Consider the following 22,340-nt stretch of genomic DNA (forward strand, 5'->3'; position numbering starts at 1 on the left):
AAGACGAGGCCTTAGGCAGGGGCGCGTGCCCGTTATCGCCTTTGCTGTTTATGTTGTATCTGAGAGGATTGGAGGATAGACTAGAGAAAGAGTGGGCTTGGATTCGACCTTTCTTACAGTAAGCTAGGCCAAAAAATTCAGCTATCTTTACCGGGATTGATGTATGTGGATGATATCGTACTAATGGCTAACAACAGGACAGAGTTGCAGGAATTAATGAGCATCTGTGGTAGGAAAGGAGAGGAATTAGGTTTAGAATTCAGTAGCGAAAAATCAGCAGTCATGATTTTTAACGAGGATAAAGTTGAGAGGCTGAAGATACAGAATATTACAGTTGAGAGAGCTAGTAAATACAAGTATCTAGGAGTATGGATATGTGATGGTGCAGAATATCTCAGTGAGCATGAAAACTATATAATAGGTAAGGGCAACAGAAATGCAGCTGTAATGAAAAATAGAGCACTTTGGAATTACAACAGGTTTGGATTTGGAAAGGGGTCATGGTGCCTGGCTTGACTTTTGGAAACGCAGTGCTATGCATGAAATCCGAAGTGCATGCGAGATTAGAAATAAAACAGCGCGGAGTAGGTAGACTGGCTCTGGGGGCACATTGCAAAACGCCAAACAAGGGAGTACAAGGAAACATGGGATGGGCGTCATTTGAGAGCAGGGAGGTGGTGAGCAAGATAGAATTTGAGGATAGGTTGAGGCAAATGAATGGGGAGCAATGGGCACGAAAGGTTTTCAGCTATTTATACATGAGGAGTGCAGACACAAAGTGGAGACAGCGCACTAGGAAATTAAGAGGAAAGTTTTTGGGCTATAGCGAATATACGGAAGAGCAAGTCTCAGTTAAGAAGCAAGTTAAGGCCACAGAAAGAGATCGGTGGCTAGAGGGAATGCAGACAAAGACGGCCCTGGAAAGCTATAGATTAAACAAAACATTTATTGCCAAAGAAAGCATTTATGACAGTTCTAGGGGAAGCTCATTGTTGTTTGAGGCGAGGACGGGTGTTCTGCGAACCAGAACATACAGAGTGAAGTACCAGGAAATGAATACAGTGTGCACTGCTTGTGGAGAGGAGGACGAGAAGGCTGAGCACTTGATACTCTACTGTAAAAGGCTTCACCCTATGCCTACCGAAGACAACATAGATTTAATAAAGTCAGTAGGTTTTAGAGACAGCGAAGGGAGAGTGGATTTCAAGACGGTAGAGATTCTTAAGCAAAGATTAAGTGAATGGTGGCAGAAATCGAGAGAAAACTAGGTATTTTCTTATTCACTGATGGCAAGGGGGTTTCATAGCCTCACTTTCTTTGCACTGCGGAGTGAATATAGTTTTCACATTTAAATATTCTAAGCTTAAATGGTAAAACAAAATGACTAGGTGGCGTAAGCTACCGCCCGATCCAAAGGGCTCAGCCGTATTCATCCATCCATCCATCCATGCCATCATTAACTGATGGCAAGGGGGTTTTATAGTCGCACTTTCTTTGCAGTGCGGAGTGAATATAGTTTTCACATTTAATTATTCTAAGCTTAAATGGTAAAACACAATGGCTAGGTGGCGTAAGCTACCGCCCGATCCAAAGGGCTCAGTCGGATTCATCCATCCATCCAGTTTCCATCTGGTCTATCGGAGTCACGTGGTTTACGGGCCGCATTTGCAGTACGAGCTACGAGGAGGTGAGGAAAACGCTGATCGTCTGCAAACGCCTTCCCTCCTCACCACGCGAAGCGCAGCGCATGCGCACTTGCGACCGATCGTTGCAAAAGGTGTCCGCCATTAAGTTGCAAGCGTTCCGCATGGTTTTTAAAAGATCCCTGTCTTTAACCTAGGATCTTGCCGTAAACGGTTACGGGGGAACACAAACGCGTGATTTATGCAGTACGTGAGCCGTCCCAGGCTGGTGCGTAGCCGGCTCATCCGTCCCGGGGAGCTGGAGGCGAGCGTGGTGCGGTGGCGGCGCTACGGCGCCTTCATCATGGCCGCCATCGCGGGCTGGGACGACGCCGAGTGCCTCCTCGTCCACGAGCTGCTCCAGGGCATCACCGGGGCGCACTCCTTCGCCTCCAAGGTGCTCTCTGCGAGGCCCGGTGAGCGGCGCTTCCAGCTATACTACCGCGTCAATTAAAGCCACACGAAATACACGCTGTCCACTGCCGACGCGATGCCGTCTGCGGGCACGCCTCACGCAACTCCTGAGCATGTATGCATGAACATGTCTGCGGACAGGTTGACCAACAGGAGCGTCGTACAAGGACAGATGTCTATAGGCTGTCTTTGGTATTAGCAGTAGGCTCGTTTTACACACTTGTGAATGCGTACGGCCGAGTGCGTTACGACCTCTTGGGATCTCCAATGACGAGAGAGCATGCTGGCTCCGTCTGTTGACTAGCCGTGGAATTTGTCCTTTTTCGCGAATCGTCTTTTGACAACTGTCCCGAAAACCTTTCGACAATGTTACAAGCGACCCATTCTCGTATATGGTACGTACATATTTGATCTCGGAAGTATACCGCGATAGCTTCGGTCTTGTGGAATGCAGTTCCAGGACCACCTCATAGATGGCGTCAGCGTGCCGTGTGTCATTTCGTTGTAAGACATCGTGAGAGGTCATATTGTGCTCAGTCGTAAGCAGGGGCAAGTGCATGAATCTGCCTTTACGACCTATTGCGATATCTTGTGACGAGAGAGCGCAACTAGGACACAATCTGAGGTGGCCCTGGAACTGCCTTTCACTAGAACGAAGGTATTGCAGCATTTGCGAGATCAAATATACGTACTATTCAGGCGAAATGGTGGTTAATATCATCGGCAAAAACATTGACGCGGAAATGGCACATAAGAAAAGGGTGAGTGTTCCGTGGCTACACGATAAGTGGTGCCAGTGAGCGCTCTCGTCCTAAAACTTCACGAGAGGTCGTAAAGAAGTCGGTCTTAACTTGTAAGCAGTCGCAGGTGTGTGAGCGAGCCCTTAGCCTAGCGAGTTCTGAACGGTGTTTTTGCTCGCAGACCGGTTCCGGCGCGACGAGCTTGCCCTGCGTAGCTTTGTGCGGTCCCTGTTCCTGCGGGAGGCGTCCGAGGGCGAGGCCGTGGCCTGGCTCAGCCGGCTGCTCGCCCCCTGGCCCCTCGTGTTCAGGGCCAAGCTCCTGTACCTGGTGTACGGGCCCTGCTGCCAGCGTGAGTGCTCGAGCAACGTCCGTCCTTGCGGAAATCGACCGGTGCCCGCAACGAGCAAGTGCCAACTTGGAACGGACTGCAACAATCGGCACACTTACGTCTCATGTTTCATAGGCGATTCATTTTGGCAGCCCGAACGAAACATATTTGCGGAATACCCAGGTTTTACTCTTTTCGGCTCGCTATACTTGTTATCTCTAAATTTAGAATAGGTACAGAGAAAGCTGCAAATGGTGGGTGACATTCATATTTTCCCGCGCTTTCCATTAGGGGTACGTCACATGTAAAACTTGGGCACATTGATACTTTAGACCCATGTTGTTATAAGAAAAGAACTATATTCAAACTTTGGTCTAAAAACACGCCTTTTGTGTAAGGCTCGTAAAATTAGAAGGTTCTGAAAAGAAAAAAAAAAAAAAAAAACAGTCTTCTGTTTTCAGTCTTTATTTCGAACTCTTTTTGTTCTGGTTCCGCCCAATGAAAAGCATGCGGGAAGCGCCTCACCACACACCTCGTAATCGCTGCGCCGCTGTGTTCATTTGCAGCATTAAGGCCGTCTGCTTTCTTCGCCGTCAGCATGGCAAGGAACGCCGAATGAATGGAAGCACGCACAGTACCGCCGCGTGTAGCCAGCAACCCTTAGCGAAAACTAATACGTTTGAAATATACCACATTCTAATTTGAGTGTATTTGAAATACAGTTAATAATTGTAAGTACACGAAAAATAGACCGAAAATATAAACTTCTTTTTTTTTTACTTAGTACTAAAATATACTTCAAAAAATCATTTTAAAATACCTTTACTTAAACTACATTTGAAGTTCCCTTCATGCGTTTTGAAATATGTAAATACTAAATTAATAGGCACAAAATACCTTTCACGTATATTTCTTGAAATATTTATTTAATTCATGCAAAATATACTCCAACCCTAAAAAAATGGAGCAATGAACAATACGTGCAGAATACTCTTAAAATACCTGAAAATCGCAAATACTGTTGTGTTATACTCTAAGTACCTTTTGACTGCAATACTTTGGTAGTTTGACTTAAACTACCAAAATATTGAAAAGCTCCCCTTCTAGAAGTTCACTTCAAGTAGATATGGAGTACACTGAAGCGCCTAAATACAACATTTGATTAGTTTGTCAACTGAATTGCGGAGCATCGCACTGATAAATCAGCCCAGTTTATGTTATTGTTTCCTTTTTTCTATCAAGGACACACCTGATCAGTTCCTTGCACCAATCACAAACGGGGTTCGGGAACTACAACTACAACATTTGCTGATGCTGGAAAGCTTCAGCAGGTGCTGTGAACAGATACGTTTGGAGTGGTTTTGTTAGCACAATGTTAGTTCACTAAACGTGTATACTCACCATTGTACGTGATGTGAATAGTGACTTTAATATAGTGATATTAACTACCATATTAAATAGTCAACTACTAAAATGGAAAGGCAAAACAACTACTGTAAAATATTTATTTTTCGCGGGCTCAATATTTCGCGATTTCGGTCAAAGTTGGAGTTTTGGAATAATTCGCAAATTCTAATTTTTGCGACGCGCTGGGATCGCAATATAGATTTTAATATTTTTCCATTTTGCCGGAATTGTTCACGGGACCTATTTTTCGGAATTGTAGCCGATTCGCGAACTTTGCGAGAATTGGGTCCTCACGAAAATAAGGTTGTTTACAGTATTTTAAAGTGAAGATACTGCCTTGATTCGCTTCGTCCTGAGTGGTGCTACGCAGAGAAGCAATAACATGTATTTTATGAGCCGTTTGTGTGGATATTGTTTTAAGGACTGCGCCGAATTGTTATTAGTTATACCAATGCCTTTTACTAAGAAATATCATCCACGAACTTTAAAACACTGTTTCCCCTTTGGCAGACTCCCGAGGAGAAGATCGAATACTTGGAACCTTAATAAGCGCAGGGGTGGTCACCGAAAAAATGATTACCTTCAATATGTAGGCTATATAAGGCACTAGAGCGGTCAACGGGACTGTGAATGAGCTGTTCAGTGCGTCATGGTGTTTGTGTGTGTGTTCGTTTCTAATGTAGCTTTGTGAGATGTATCTAGTAGTTCCTTCAAATACCACAGGGGCACCATTTGCTGACAAAATCGAAAATAAAAAAAAATTGTGTAACCGGTTTTTAATGCACAAATGGCATCTTGAGTGTGAAGGAATAATATTTTTGGTATATCTAAAATATTTTTTGATTCATATTTCTAATGTATTTTGAATACATTACGCGCGTATTTCGAATGCGGCCAAAATAATACAGAATAAATACAAAATAAATATTCGTACTAAATATATTTCAACTTCGTTTGAAGTACGGCCTCTTTTTGCTAAGAGAAAAGCTGCCGCCATTTTCTGAACGCGGTCTGCTAGCCAAAGGTAATTAGTTTTGTAATGAGCAGCCGCAGACTGTCGCCGCGGAGCGTAAACGGGGGTTGTGTGGTGGGGGGTTAACACTCTTCTCAGTGATGCACGCGCCGTCCGAAAAAATCATTCGGCGTTCGTTGCAATGATGGCGGCGATGAAATGAGACGGCCTTTATGCTGCGGAAGAACACTGCGGCGCAGCGATATGAGGTACATGCTGAGGCGCTTCCCGCATGCTTTTCATTAAATGGAACCAGAACAAAAGAAGTTCGAAGTAAGAACTTGACGCTGATGGCTGGTTTTCTCTTACGCCTCATAATTTGACAAGCCTTATACGAAAAGCGTGTTTTTTTGTTGTTGTTTTTTTGCCATCTCGCGCCCTGTATTTTTTTTTCCGTCATATGAGTCTAAAACATCAAACTGCCAAAACTTGTAGATAGAGCGGAGAGTGTATGGAATACAGTACGTCGTGTATCTTTTTTTTTTTTTTTTCCATTTCACTGGAGCGAGTTGCACCAGCATTTGTTTCACAACATCAAATTTCTTGTAACCCATTGGGAACAAGCTGGATCGTCCAAATTTGGTCCAAATTACAACACGAACCGTCACGTTTTTAGTGTTGTTAGTAGAGCGTTTCAATATATATAAGATGGCGTTTACCGAATGTAAATAAATGAATAACATCGCAAAAAAAAATATTTTGACCCGTGATTTTGTTTTAGATGTGTTTATTGACGTGGGCGTGCCAACATTAGGCAAATAAGCGACTATCAAACTTTGGACATGCCCTTCGAGATCGATGACGCTAATTCTCGTGTGCTTGTGACGATACGCAACACGTTACGTGGCGTTACGGTGTCATGTGACATCGCGTCACGTGTAGTGTTACTCGATGATTTCGAGTTACGGAATCTGCCCATGCACAGACGCTGGTTCCACGAGCACTACTCCTCCCCCCTCTGCCGGAGCTTCACAGCTGAGCTAATCTAGTGGCGTTGGTCACGTGGCCCCGCGACATCAGTCTGACAAGTCGCGGTGTCACGTGACCCAAACTCAGCGGGGCAACCTGGCTGGACGTCCACGCAGACGCCGTCTTCTGGGACGTTCCGTCGGTGCCGCAGTCGGCCGTCCAGTCCGAGCTGCTGGTCACCGCCCTCTCGGATCTGGGTTCGGCCCTGCGCTCGCTGCACGAGCACGGCCTTGGCTGGACCCACGACGACACCGTCACAGTCCTCGAGGAACTCATCGGTAAGCCGGCCACGAAACGCCAGCCAGGGATCAAGTGCCTGGTATATACCCATACCCTAGCTGTTCACGAACAAGTCAGCGTTCGCCCACAGCAGTTGTCGCCTGTGACCGTACGAGAAATCATTATCGCGCCAGGTGAAGCGACTGCAGAGGCACCGTGCCGACGGCAGCGCCACCACACGACATCAGAGCCGCGTCTTGGTCTACATCCTCTTAAAAACAAACCAACATGTGCACTCATATGTCCCGTGTTTCATACTACCACATGAAAGAACCATATAACATGCATGCATTTCTCTCAATAAAGAATGCACAGGTCAATTTGATGTTTGTACACTAACGCTTCGATCCCAGTTTGAGCGGTCCGCAAAAATCGGTTTCTCAACTTATCGCACTAAGATTTACTACGGAACTGCGGCTAGGTGGTGCCCTCATGAAGTTAAAATATCAACAAATGAGCTTACCTTGTTATATAAAAAAAAAAATAATAAAAAAATTGTTTAGGGCTATTTGCCGCGGCATTCGCAGACGACGTCATGACTGGGGTCGCTTAGTCAGATCTGCGTCCGACAGATGTCGAAAGCTTCGTGCTCGCCGACGCCGTGCTTAGCAGATTTTCTGAAACTTTCCTGTCTCTGCCGGCAAGCGCGCCCTTCTCGGTGCTCTCGTGGCGCACGAGACCAGCGCGAGATTTCCTCAGATATACTTCGTTTCACCTTATGTTGTACCGCAGCGAAGGCTGGAAGAGCGAGCTCATAGCATTGACAGCTGCCCTTACTGCACGAGAGCTTGTGCCGCCGAGATCTGCCCCAGAGCAAGGAGTTCGCGCTTACAGCCTTTCCTGCGGTACAACATAAGGTGGAACAGAGTATAGAAACATGCGATGCCCTGCTCGAACTGCTGGGCGTATACCGTATTGGCTCGAGTAATAGCCGCACTTCTTATGGACAAGGAAGTCCCTTGCGTCTACTTCCCATGAAAAACGCAGCGAATAACAATGTCGACAACACGATTTTCCGTAAAAAATTCGATCTGTGCAGATAGCGATGCAGCGTGAAGAAGTTATCTCTGTCCCGTAAATCGCTGCCATTTTTCCGCCGATCGCCATGATTCGCTATCCCTGTGCTCCGCGGGAAAGCAGACCCACAGGCCTTGTTCGTATGACGTGCGGCTATTACTCGATAAAATACGGCCACGGAATTTGTGGCATTGGAATGGCTTACCAAGGATGACTGTACATCACTTCTTACTCGCGATGCCCGTGTCCTTTCTAATTTCTTCACAAGGGTAGCGCAAGTATGTACCCAATAGTAATCTTGGACGTCCACTTCCCCACAAAGCACTTGTGGGAGCCAATCGCTGCAAGGTATGGAGCGAGCTCTGCGAGTAATGCGGCTAATATGTTGACCTAAATGAAATAACAGTCCGCGCTATGGTGCTAAGCACGAAGTTTACCATGTTCACCGGTACAGCGCACGCTTTTTCTTATCAGGTCCAAACATATTAGCCGAGCTAGCTCCGTAGATTGTAGCTAGTTTCTGAAGAGTGGACGTTCCAGATTTTTTAGAGTGTTTATCCTCAAAAGTGGGTAAAATCAGACCCTTACAACAAGTGGTCTTGTACTCGAAAGAAGTCGAGGTTGTGCCTAAAAAAGGTAACAGCTCATTGAAGCCTGTGCTGTTAGCCTCCATAAGGAGGTAAAAGCAGCCCCTTGAGGCAGGCACTCTTCCCCCGAAAAGGGCTCAAGAATGCTCCCCTAAAGATGCACTAGAGACGTTTCTGAGATCGTCTGTTCTTTGTGACAGCTCATTCTACGAGATCTTACCATCCCAGAAATCGAAAAATTATGCTCGTGCGACGTCTACTAAAATTGGGATCGAAGTTCGTACCACGCCCCTTTCTGAGCGGAAAACTCTGGAGCGCAGAATCCAGTGGAGGCACCGGCGGCGTGACGACGGACGCTCGATCTCAGAAACGTCGCTAGAGCAGCTTTAAGGCCTGTTCACACATGCGGCGGAGCGCTACAAGCAGAGCGCTTACCTCGCGTTAAGCGCGTACTGACGGGAGCCTTCACCAGCTTTCTATCGCGCCGTCTAAACTGTTGCTCACGGCAGACGATAAGTATAGCTGACGAAACGTGAGCAGCGCTACATGAGCGCCTCGCTGCATCTGTGAACCGGCCTTAAATGGAGCGAAGTTAGGGAGTAATGTTGCACCCTATTACAGTAGGTAATGTTACTCCTTGAAGGGGGTCTACAGCGACAATTCTGTTACATCTATACTCTTTTTTAGAGTGTAGGGGTCGGGATATTTTGGTGATCGTTCTTCTGGGTCACGACCAAGCCACTATTTCCTTTTCCAGTGTAGACAAGGCTATTCGTGCTTTTTAATGCTATACGAACCCCTATCTATTTGTTAGGAAGAGGATGGCAGTTGAAGCTTCTATGTTACTCGATTTACCGTTACGTGCACCCCTATAGGAGCCGCGGGTCGGAGCGATGGAATGACTCGGGGAAAAACCGAACATCTCAGCGACTATATGTCTAGGAGTTTAAGGATTTTAAAGCATCGACGTTTATCGAAGCATAACTCGCTTCGAGTGTCGTCTTGGGACAGTTAGTAGCTTAACATTGCCGTTGACGAGGTTGTCTATGGCCAATTCAGCTAAAGATATACAATTCTATGCAAGTGAGTTCTTATAAACGTTGGGCACCTATGTGTATGGAGCGTTATTTTATACTTCACTTTAAAAAATTGGAAACGCAAGGAAATACACTCGGAATTTCGGAGAATCGGGCTTCGAACAAAAATGGACTCGAATGAACTCCCAGTTTTCTTTAGAAAAAGCAAAACAAAAAGAAAGACGGAAGGTAAAGAGAGTCCGTCGTGGCAGTGCTCCCCCGTGCCTGGTTGCCCCTGAACGCGGCCCGCCTGCTCTGTTCGTGCGGCCGGGACATCGCGGTGCTGGTGCTCGCCTCCAAGCTGGTCAACGGCAGGGACTCGGACGTGGCCACCTTCCTCTTCAACATGCTCCTGGTGAGCCTCAACCTGTCGCTCCCTCTAGAGGGCTCTTCATAGAGCGCACCAGCTTTGCCGGACCGAGGTGTTTCCCTCCGCTTTACGACCATCTTTGTCGGGGAGGGGGGCAGAGAGAACCTGGCCTTTCTTGAAAAAGCTCACAGCGCATCCACTTCCCCCTCAGCTGGGGCTGTCAGCTGAAGGCTCCGCTACTGATTCCAACTGCCCCTCTCCCCCCCCCCCCCCCCCCACACACACACAAAAAAAAAAAGAAAATGGAGCAAGGTTAGGGGGGAAGGTTGTTGTTCGTGTAGATACTTTACTCATTGACAGCGTAAGAAATAGACTAAATCTTTACGCTTTCTGCTTCGTTTACCCACCTTTTCATCGGATCGATCCCATTGGCTGCGGAGAAGTAATACTAATAGGCTTGGGACTCCTCGGTGGCAGGTGCCTGAACGAGCCTTTAAAGGTGGGGGGGTTCCGGACTTCGGTCAAAAATTTGTGGAAGTTGCCCTCTGACACTTCTGAAGTAAAGAACAGAAAAGCGAATTCGCCTGCGTGTCCTAGTTGTAAAAAAATAAAAAAAAGATAAAGATTGGCATTTGTGGCACCCCTCAACTCACTCCCAATTTTCAGGGTCACATCTAGTCCCCCTCCTCGTGAGGTACCTCGGGGTGGCGTGTAGCTTCCCGTGTGCTCCCTCGGAGGACGCTTCCTCTTCCTCTCTCTGCTGACATTAGCGGGCGTTTTGTTGCAGCTTAGAGCCGAGCGAGGTAACGTAATCTTCTCGCGACTTTTGCTTTGCCATTATGCAGAGAAATCGCGACATTTTTTTAATGAAGGAGACGTTTTTTCTATCCTCCGGGACATGATAAACAACGTAAAATGACGAGATGCTAATTCTTTTAAGCTTAAATTAGTTGCAACCCCCCCCCCCCCCCCCCCTCGTCGCTCCTGTTGAAGGGGTTTTGTTGGAACGCGGACCGAGCCTTAAAATTCCCGCCTTTCCTGCACTGTCGTAGCAAAAGCAGTGAGAAAGCAGAAAAAATTGCATGTCGCTTCGCGGTGAAAGTGTTTTGCTGAGAAGGATGATTTCCCCTCGACGCATTGTTACGTGGGAGAAACGTTTTATCCACTGTGGCCAATCAGAGATCGAGCAAGCAAGAAAGAGCGGAAACAAACTTTGTCACCAAAATGAAAAAAAAAAAAAAAAAAAAAAAAAAAAACTTTGGGCGATTGTTTCGACGTGAGACAACCCTTAGCGAAAACTAATACGTTTGAAATATACCACATTCTAATTTGAGTGTATTTGAAATACAGTTGATAATTTTAAGTACACGAAAAATAGACCGAAAATATAAACTTCTTTTTTTTTACTTAGTACTAAAATATACTTCTAAAAATCATTTTAAAATACCTTTACTTAAACTACATTTGAAGTTCCCTTCATGCGTTTTGAAATATCTAAATACTAAATTAATAGGCACAAAATACCTTTCACATATATTTCTTGAAATATTTATTTAATTCATGCAAAATATACTCCAACCCTAAAAAAATGGAGCAATTAAAAATACGTGCAGAATACTCTTAAAATACCTGAAAATCGTAAATACTGTTGTGATATACTCTAAGTACCTTTTGACTGCAATACTTTGGTAGCTTGACTTAAACTATATAAATATTGAAAAGGGGATCCCTTCTAGAAGTTCGCTTCAAGCAGATATGGAGTACACTGAAGCGCCTAAATACAACATTTGACTAGTTTGTCAACTGAATTGCGGAGCATCGCACTGATAAATCAGCCCAGTTTATGTTATTGTTTCCTTTTTTCTATCAAGAACACACCTGATCAGTTCCTCGCACACCAATCACAAACGGGGTTCGGGAACTACAACCACAACATTTGCTGATGCTGGAAAGCTTCAGCAGGTGCAGTGAACAGATACGTTTGGCGTGGTTTTGTTAGCACAATGTTAGTTCACTGAACGCGTATACTCACCATTGTACGTGATGCGAATAGTGACTTTAATATAGTGATATTAACTACCATATTAAATAGTCAACTACTAAAATAGAAAGGCAAAACAACTACTGTAAAATATTTTTTTTTTCGCGGGCTCAATATTTTGCGATTTAGGTCAAAGTTGGAGTTTTGGAATAATTCGCAAATTCTAATTTTCGCGACGCGCTGGGATCGCATTATAGATTTTAATGTTTTTTTACATTTTGCCGGAATTGTTCACGGGACCTATTTTTCGGAATTGTAGGCGATTCACGAACTTTGCGAGAATTAGGTCCTCACGAAAATAAAGTCGTTTACAGAATTTTAAAGTAAAGATACTGCCTTAATTCGCTTCGTCCTAAGTGGTGCTACGCAGAGAAGCAATAACATGTTTTCCGTGTCTCCGGTTTACGATGGAAGTTCTTCACCAGCTCGCCTGTGCTTTTACCCTTTCTTCGGTATTTTATGAGCCGTTTGTGTCGATATTGTTTTAAGGACTGCGCCGAATTGTTATTAGTTGTACCAATGCCTTTTACTAAGAGATATCGTGCACGAGCTTCAAAACACTGTTTCCCTTTTGACAGACTCCCGAGGAGAAGATCGAATACTTGGAACCTTAATAAGCCCAGAGGTGGTCACCGAAAAAATGATTACCTTCAATATGTAGGCTATATAAGGCTCTAGAGCAGTCAACGGGACTGTGAATGAGCTGTTCAGTGCGTCATGGTGTTTGTGTTTGTGCTCGTTTCTAATGTAGCTTTGTGAGATGTATTTAACAGTGCCTTCAAATATCACAGGGACACCATTTGCTGACAAAATCGAAAATAAAAAAACAATTGTGTAACCGGTTTTTAATGCACAAATGGCATCTTGAGTGTGAAGAGATAATATTTTTGGTATATTTAAAATATTTTTTGATTCATATTTAAAATGTATTTTGAATACCTTACGCGCGTATTTCGAATGCGGCCAAAATAATACAGAATAAATACAAAATTAATATTCGTACTAAATATATTTCAACTTCGTTTGAAGTACGGCCTCTTTTTGCTAAGGGAAGGTTTAGGCTCACGGTCTTCTGGTACCATAGAGGATCAATTGCCGAACATTAGGTCCTCGGAGACAATATTGTTAACAGCTCGTCGTATTGTGAACCGTTCGAGAACAACTCGAAGTCTGTGATCGGGTAAAAGCGCCGTGGTTCGCTACCTTCGGTGTGTTTTGCCGAAGCACGATAATGCGCGCCCTCACGCGGCATGTGGCACGGCGGAACAAACGAAGCCTTTATGTTTTCGGTGAATTCCTCATCCGTCATACACAAAAAAAAAAAAAAAAAAATTTTAACATTGAGTGTTTAATTCTTTTTTTTTTTTGTTTTGAACCGCTCGAAGCATTTTACGGCGCAACGAAGCTCGGTAAATGGGATGACCCGAATGCGGCTATGCATCCGTGACAAGGTGCCGCGTTCGACGGCATTCACGCGTTGGTGAGGCGTTCCCGGACATGCGTTAAACGCGCGGGGGGCTATGTTCAAAAAGGTCAAAGTACATTTAATCCTGGCTCTATTATTACGTAGATAAAAATATGTTGCGGATACTTTTTGACTTCCCATCGTAAATATAATCATGTTGCAGGATCGCCCGAATGAACCTCGCAACGTAAATATTGCGCTAAGACCTTTTTTTTTAAATTTTGTTTTCTGAAAAGTGGAGGTCACTTTTTGTGACGTAGGTGTGTTATCCGGGCACTTACAAATAATAATGTTTTGGGGGAATTCCTTGCGGAGCCACGCGGCTAATGCTTCGAAGGAGAGGCAGTGTCTGACAGAGACACTAGAGAGTTTCCGAATAGGGCGCCCCAAAGCTTGGAGGCCCCAGAGAAATAGGGGCCTCCCACTGCGCATGCGCCGAACCTAAACTGAGTCTCGGGTTTTGGGTTGGCGCTCGCCCCTAGCGCGATTCGCAGAAATAGCGGGGGGCCCCTGTTTGCTCGGGGCCGGGTTGCGTCGACAAAACATGGCGGAGCCCCTTTCCGCTCGCTTCGGAGCGGAAATCAACGCCTCCTAGAAACTAACCTCGCAAAGGAAGGCCAACGGAGCGCGCGTCAAACCGAAGTCAACGCGCGCGGATTAACCGTCGTAACGCGCTTCTAGTCACATGCGCGTGTCTTATTAGCTAAAATGAAGGCTGTACATAGCAACGGGTCTAGAAAACATTTCATTACACGGGCAAAACATTACACCGCTAAATAATCGGTATGGAATGGCACGAGGTATGCGTATAACTCGTCTATAGAAAAAATGTGATTGTTTTAAATCGAAAACATTGAGTCACTCAATTATTGCTTACGAATGCATATTTTATACAGAAATACTTCGACAGAATGGCGAGACACGCAGTGATTGGGCACAGCAAAACAGATCACAGGTAAAAATCAGGTAGACGAAGTCAACGCGGACACGGCCAGAGAAGTGTTACTTACGATCATGTAAACAATGTTATCGTGTGCAGTCATTGAATTCTTGCATTATACCCCGGCCACATGGCAAAATTAATGTAATTTCGATCGAATGATGCGACGCTCGTAAAATCACTCAAGACCGCCATCTGATCAAATCCGATATCATTTAATTAAAGTAAATGAACTTTTTCGTGTGGCACGGGTATTAAACTTAGTATTTACAGACAACTAATTTACTTATCCCTATGCGCTCGAGCTGCCTTAGAACAAATTTTAACCTATTTTATATACAAGAATGCTATTACCGCAATACAGTTAAAATTCTAGTATAAACGCGGTAAAGGCAATAAAATAACATTATTATAAACACATAGGTACAAACAGCGCACTTTCAATAATCACCCAAATTTGTTATTCACCTTCCAGTGAAAAGTAGAATATTACCACGCATACATAGCAATGTCGACGCAACTGCACACGTATAACGACGAAAAACAACATTCCATTCTATCACAAAATTGAAAAAGAAAAAAACGACTGCACCACTTTACTTGCGTCACAACCAAGAAAGCCCGTGAAAAAGTTGTTTCTCACCTGTCGCTTGTATCTAAATGTCCCACAATATCCGCCACGAAAACATTTGAACACGAACTCCAAGAAGTGTCTCTCTCTCTTGAGAGAAAGGTCAATCGATAATCGATCAGTCTTCGTTGGCTAGTTGCCACGCACGTCACTCAAACCGTAGCAGGACTTCTTCCACAAGTCCACTTAAATGCCGTTTTATCAAGCAAACACAAAAAAAAAAAAAAAGAAATCTACCCGAGACTACGGTAACGAAAGAAAAACGACGGGAAGAAGGAAAGAAGTATCAAACGGACCACACAAGAGGGCGTCGGCAGCAGTGTGGGACTAGAGTTCCTGTATAGCTACCTACGGTAGCAGAGTTGCGCATTCAGCCTCGGCGCGTGGCCGTAGCGCCGGCTTTCCCGCACGAGCTGGATGCTTTGCTCCCCACGTGACTAAATTTGGCGAATAGCGGCGCCGCGCGCGCCGCCGCGCATGGAAAGCAGGAGAGGAGGAAAAGGAGGCGGAAAGCAGGGAAACATACGCCGGGGCAAGAGAAGCGTCGGCGGAGCGACCGTAAAGGTGGCTTTCTTGCACGCCAACGGATGCTTTGCTCCTCACGTGATGGATCTCGGCGAATAGCGGCGTGGCGGCGCGGGGAAAACAAATGCGCAACTCTGGCTCCCGTAGGGAGCCTATACACGTTTGCAAGTCCGGCTTCAGGGCGCTGCCATCTTGCCTGTCTGGGGTGCTCTTGGACCAGTCATAATCCGATTACGAAGCCTTGCTAAGGCGTCGTAATCGGATTATGGCCGCTCCCGAGAGCGCACCCCACTGAGGAAGATGGCGGCGCCCTGAGACCGGACTTGCAAACGTGTATACAGGAACTCTATGTGGGACGAAAGCCTCAACGTTTCCGACCCATTTCTTGTCGTGTGCGCTCACTGCGGCGATGACTGGATTTTTGTTTCGGTTCCCTTCCCTTTTGAAATGTCTCAGCGTTCCTTTTCACGCAGTCAGCAGCTCACAGACAACGTAAATTGACCAGAATCGGAGCCCGTATGAGGGAAACAAAATGTGACACCGGAGCCAGTTCCTTCGAACGTACGTAGTCCCGCCGGTTACGGGAATAATCATAAATGTATACATTTGGCATTTTGAACCTTGGTTACATGCTATATATATATATATATATATATATATATATATATATATATATATATAATAAATTGTACAAGACTGCGGTTTTAAAACGTATATTAATGTCGGATCAACGCGCACGAACACCACCGCGCCGCTCGACAAGAAATATTTCTTTCACGTCGATACCAGATATTTTCTAACGTAGTTGCGCCATGGCCTTCCTTTTCCGATATTGTGACGTAACCACTCGGAGCGCTATGGCCTCCTTTTTTAGGGGGTGTTGAGCAAATTCGTCATGGTCACTGCTGCATTAGACAATTTCGTTGCCAATGAAGGGTGCAACCGGCTTTCGCTTTGTTTTATCTCGGGCAAGTCACAAAGAATGAGCGGTGGGCTCCCCCATTTTCAAGATCGTCCCTTATTCTGGCCCTTCCTAAGCCTATGGGGACGCGATAACCGTTGACATCGCAACGTATCGGTACTCCGTGGCACGATACCAGCTAGCTTAAAACAAGTAGTTCAACGCTTCAAAGCCGCTCCTGCTCAGATCTAAATTGAGCAGCTGCTCGCAGAGTATGCTCGCTCGCGTTCGCCTCAGTTTCGGCATAGTTGAAGGCCTAAATTATCGGCCACAGACGGTCGAAGTGCACACGAACGCTCACGAAATTCCAGACGAGCTCGAAATGAGAGCGTTATGGATTTGGTTGTTTCGGCTGAATACAGCCAACAACATTTATAATGATTTTATATTGTCTCTTGTTTTAGTAGGCTTGATTGGGATTTACCTTATTATTAAAAAAAAAAAGAAAGAAATGAAAGTCCCTTACAACCCCCTGTATGTAACACCGAATTAGAGCGCAGCTCTTTAGGAGGAGGAGGAGGGAAGAGTACTGAGGGGAGCGTACACTCCTCCTCCTCACCTCATCCTGCCTGCTACACCTCCCTCCGAGCGGCGTCGGCGTAACGTCGGCGAAGGGGTCACATAATCTGTCACCTCCGCCGGCGAAGGGTTCACGTGACCCCCGTGAGGTCACGTGGCGTCATCGTGATGACGTCATTGCCATCGTCAGTGATGACATCACGCGTGACGATGACTAACCAGTGGTGACGTCATCAGTGACGTCATCGTGATGATGACCAACGCTATTAGATTACCTCAGTTGTGGAACTCCCGCGGAGGGGGGTGCCCCCCATCACTCACTCACTCCAATCCGCCAAGGGTCGATCGAAGCGTCATCTACATTTTCATTTCATAACTATTCGTTCCCAGGAGCCCGTCTGAAGCGCCAAATGGCGATCACAACGCCGCCGATTATCCTGCAGCGGTCACTCAAGGAACTGCACGTAACACCAATTTTGGCTTCAATCGGCCATTTCGGAGCCGAAACAGATACAATGGAAAGAGGTCCCAGATGCCACCCCCATGTACCCAGCAGGAGCGCCGCGAAATTGCCCCGAAGTTAAGATGAGCCTAGGTCGGGACGTGCTACCTGGAATGGGCGCTGAGGCATGGTAGTATGAAAACAATATTAATTGTGCCGCAAAACCTAGCAAACTAAAGATTTTAGAAAACATCACGCGCCCCCCATTTTGTACTAAACTCCAATAAAAGTTACTACAAAAGAGGTTTTTTTTTCGTTGGTTTTACGTTTCTAGTAACGTTGAAACGTACGTATCCTGATTCAGTTACCAGAGCAGCCGTCTGGCGGCGCGTCGAGCGACGCTTGGCGAGTCGTGGTGAGTGAGGGGGGGTACTGTTCGTGTATGCGGCGCCTATGAGCAGTTCCGTAACTGAGCTAATCTAATAACGTTGATGATGGCGATGGCATCATCGTAATGACGTCATCACGATGACGTTACTGATGATGTCACCAGTGACGTCGCGCGTCCCATTTTGCACCGCGCGGTTACGCCGCTCAAGCCTGAAACGGGAGCCTTAAGCGCGATCCAAACCAACGCTTCTTTTTGCGCCTGTAGGTCGTGCGGCTGCGGATGTGACGCATTTCGTGGCGTTTTTGCTGTTTCCGGGCGCGCTTTCTGAGTCAGAACCGTGCGCTTTGGTTTGGACGGGCGAAACTTCGAGCGAGCGCGCACGCGCGCACGCGCGCACGCAGGCACGAGCGCACAAGCAAAGCAAAGTGCAACTGCGACAGACTGGCCGGCCAGACGGCGAGAGAAAGAGAGAGAGAGAGAGAGATCGCGTTGTCATGTTGGAAGAGAATAAAAGGGGGGGAGGAGAGGGCAGCCAGACGGCGAGAAACGCGGAGCCGGAACTAGCTTGCCCTCCACCGATTGGCCGGGACACAGGAGCGCCCTACTACGTCACCGCGCGTTTTTGTGCGCGTTGAGAAAGAAGTTGAAATCGACCAACTTTTTTACGCGCGCCCGGAAGGAGCGAAGAAGCGGCGCGACGTCACGAAAATACGTCCCATCCGCAGCCGCACGACCTACAGGCGCAAAAAGAAGCGTTGGTTTGGATCGCGCTTTAGAGCTTCGCTCTGAAAGTACTTGCTAAGCGCATGTTTTACTTTTGTTAATACTTTTTTCTTTTTTCATTATTACGTACGTTGGCCGCATTGGCGCTGCAAGCGAGAAACGTAAGCGCACTGCGCTGCGTTGCGAAACTCCTATATACTTTATAAGCCGTGGACAACAAACAACCTTGTTGCGTTTGGGTCCCCCGATTTCATAGGGAAACCCAAACGTTGAAGCCCTCTATGCTAAAACTCCCTACTGTTCGAGAGCATTTCTTCCTCACACATTGGCCATACAAAAAAAAAAAAAAGCTTTTAGACACATTGGAATCCTACATGCGTGTGAAGCAATGATGTTTGGAACATGCTCGACGTGTGTCCGCAAATAATTGAGTCATTGTTTGAACAGCGAACAGCGTAATTCAGTAGCCGCCACGAGAATCGTCCGAATCTCCTATCGCCCATGGGCGCCTACTTCGAGCATGTATTGGGCCGTGTCAACGTTCGGCGAGCACGCGCGAATCCAGTCGGGCGCTTCGTGGCCCCAAAATGGCGCCCGCGATCGTTGCTCGTCGCTGTTTAATAAAAAAAGGGCCCAGGGACTCCGTTGACGCCGACGGTTTCCGCAGGTGGACTGCAGAAGCGCGACGAGCGTGCCCCTGGTGCTGAACGTGGTGCTCGACCTGCGCGGCCTGTTTCCGGGCCGGCGCCACCTCTCGCTCCTGCCGGAGATCAGCGACAGCCTGCTCAGGAGCGCCGTCGACTTCCACATCTTCGGTGAGGGCGCTGTGCGCCTGGTCGAAGCCCAGCTATAGCTACCTCGAGTCCGACCGCCCAAACTGCGTCGTCGCGGCGCGCGTCGTTTTCGGCGCCTGTGCTATCTACACCAATCACGCGCGGGGAATGCATCATGATCTCGCGCTTTTTGTTTGGCGCGTCGTTGCTCTTGCGGCTCACAGCGAGCGCTCAAAAACGATGAGCGCCTTGACGTTGCATTTTTGATTCTGAAGCATTGGCTCTATCGAGTCGTAGCCTCGGCTATGCTCTTTCTCCCGCCGCTTTCTTCGTAGTCCCCGATGAGCCCGAAAATTTGTTAAACGCACCAACAAACCTCGCCAAAAGGGTAACCCAAGTATTGGGCCGAAATGTTTTTCGCCGAGTGTTTGAGTTTACTATTTGTGTCCTCGCCGTGTATTTTCCGAGCGAAAGTCTGCTCGCAACCATGAAAAAGTGATGTCGGGGGAAGGAGGCAGTTCAGTCTCCCGACGGTAGATTTTTAAGTTTCGGGTCGTGAAATGAATGCGTCGGTAGCTCGCTCCGTCACCCGCGTGGCAGCACGAAACAAATCGCTCGGCATAGTCCATTTTGAGACTATACCCGGTCGAGCCGCGTGCCTGCCTTCCCCTACCGTCGCGGCACTGAAAAGTGCGGGTGTCTCTTAATGTTCGTGTTTGCATCATTTTCACTCGCCGATTTCGCAATATCTATTCTGAATTTCTCAATGCTTAACAGCGTATCGGAAAGGGCAAAGACCGGTGGGGTTTCTAACGTACTGTGTTGAGCGCATTCTAAGCAAGCTTAAAAATAAAGTTTCTTAAAAGGGGGAAACGAATGGTTGAGAGATATCTCGTGTCTTAATTTTAACACCACGACGGGAAGACTCAATGTTGCGGTATTGTCGCATTTGTGTAAAATCATTTCGCGGCGCAGTTTTCGCTGGATTTATTTTCAATGAGTTTCACGAGATCGTAACACCAGCACCAAAAGACCTAAACCAAAGCTTTTTTTTTTTTTTTTTCTTTTTTTTTTAGTTTTTGCGAACGGCGGTTTATTGCATGCGTCGCCTGACACGGCCGAGGTCAGTTTTGTCGGAATATGACTTCTGTGTAATTCTTATAAACTGCGTCGCACGAAAAAAAAAAAAAAAAAAAAGGTTTAACGACATGCGCGCCGTAGTGATACGATGTCAACGCGCAATGCCTCACCGCCGCGCGCCGCGCGTTTACTTTCAAGTAGACCACGGCCGATGCCAGCAGCTATTCGCGATGACAGCGAAACGGTCGGCACCTAGCGGGAAAACACTGAACTGGCAGGAGGAGGTCCTTTCGCAATTTCCGCCCGTCAGTTGCGGCTTGCGTGATTCCCTGTTGTCGGTGGTTCGCGCGATAGAAGAGTCGTCCCGTCGACTCTGTCGTAACTCTATAGTATCAGCTTGTTCTCAGGTTGCTCTTCAAGCAACCTACGCAACCGCGTGAATCAGACATTCCGCGTTTCTCAACGTTCATCGGCACCGAGAAAGGGCAGTAGGCAGTCCTTTCATCGCTTCCTCGAAGGAAGTCGAGCCTCTGGAAGCTCGCTTATGCCTACACATCGCAGCAGGCTCGAAACGTGGAGGATAAAAAGCGGGCAAACTTTTTTGAGTCCATTGCTCGCTCTCTAATGTTCCAGCGTTGAACCTTGAGCTAACAGATGGCAGAAATTGTATTAGGCCGCCATATTTGCCCGATAGTGCCTCCCCTATAAATTGCTGGAGGCGCCACAAAGTCCAGTCGAATAGTTCATCTTGGGCCTACGCTGTCGAAACATCAACTCTTACAAAATTGGGTGGCACTTATGAATTTGGTTCGTCCTTTTCTTGTCCAACCACGCCCAGCCCTACGATGGGCTGTTCGTGTCACCCAAGATGCTGTCGCAGTAGAAACAGTCGTACCGGAACGTCGTTTTTCTCCTCTCATTTAAAAGAGCGTTCGTGAATACCGATTTCTACGTATCTTACGATATGCGTAACTTACGAACTTGTTAGCGAAGTTCCTGCCTAAGAAGCTCTTTGTGAATCTGGCCTCTGGTGGATAGCACCGGATGTGTAAACACTGAACTGTCGATATATTTTTCTTCTACAGACGGCATCAACGGCAACGAGGAGGTATGCCACGCCCTCTTGTCCACGTTGGCGGTCCTTCTGAACGGGTTCTGCGAGCAAGCCGCCCCCGAAACGGCACCCGAAGAGTGAAGACAACCTCGGCCGCCACCAAGGAACTTCGAAAAGGAAAACGAGTTCAGCCAGTCGCGGTGCAGTTTAAATGATTCCTGCGCGACTACTTCCCCGCGGAGCGCGTCTTGAACCAATTACTGCGAGCCATTGAGCACAGACGGCGAATGAGGAGGATCAAAGAGCGGTCTGGTTCAGAAACGTCATGGGCGCAAAGAGAATGACTTTGACTTTTCGTTTAAACTGCGCGCACATAACGTTCTCGAATCGTTTTTTCTCTTTTGTTTTTTTGTGGGTCTCGTAGATTGCTGTAGTCAGCAAAAACGTGTTCTGCGGGAAAGCCGACGCGCAGCCATTTTTTGAGGTGTGGGGCGTTTACGCTCTAACTCCACCCCTCTTAGGCAGAAGGCCGTAAATGTGAATCGGCCGCTTTACCTAAGGTGGGCCGGCACGGGACACGGATTGGACAAGGGTTGCGTCAGTGTTGGGCTATGGCTCCTGTTCCACAAAGGAGAACGCGAGTGCCATCTGAACGCCGACGCAGCACGCGCTGCTTACGGCAGATGCCTTTGAAAACCCAGTTCTCCGACCTCCTGTCTAGGGGGTGTCGGAAGGGCGCTGATCAGGGTCAAAAGCGGGACCCTGTACGCCCTCAGAAGACCCTGAGTGCGTACTGCCCAGCAATTCACTCAAAATGCACATGACTGTTTTTTTTGTTTTTTTTTTGTCGACGCGTTTAATTTATGAAAAGCGTGATCCGTGCAATGCGTTGATGGTTACGCTGCGTGGGTGGCTACTGGAAGACGTTCCCACTTCGTTGGTTAGTTGCAGTGTACGGCTATCAGAGCTCTTCA

General features: G+C 46.9%; 1 protein-coding gene across 1 annotated transcript; it reads left to right on the plus strand.

Annotated features, from left to right (window-relative positions):
• Positions 1-1,884: 1,884 nt before the first annotated feature.
• On the plus strand, positions 1,885-21,507 carry LOC8034815 (F-box only protein 47-like). Its single transcript, XM_040501587.1, has 6 exons — positions 1,885-2,098; positions 3,018-3,185; positions 6,669-6,830; positions 9,724-9,866; positions 19,127-19,274; positions 21,398-21,507. Exons 1-6 carry the CDS (start codon positions 1,885-1,887, stop codon positions 21,505-21,507), a joined length of 945 nt encoding a protein of 314 aa, XP_040357521.1.
• The last annotated feature ends 833 nt before the right edge of the window (positions 21,508-22,340 follow it).

This window comes from Ixodes scapularis, unplaced genomic scaffold (genome assembly GCF_016920785.2).
Source record: "Ixodes scapularis isolate PalLabHiFi unplaced genomic scaffold, ASM1692078v2 PGA_scaffold7__128_contigs__length_106722199, whole genome shotgun sequence".
Taxonomy (NCBI): domain Eukaryota; kingdom Metazoa; phylum Arthropoda; class Arachnida; order Ixodida; family Ixodidae; genus Ixodes; species Ixodes scapularis.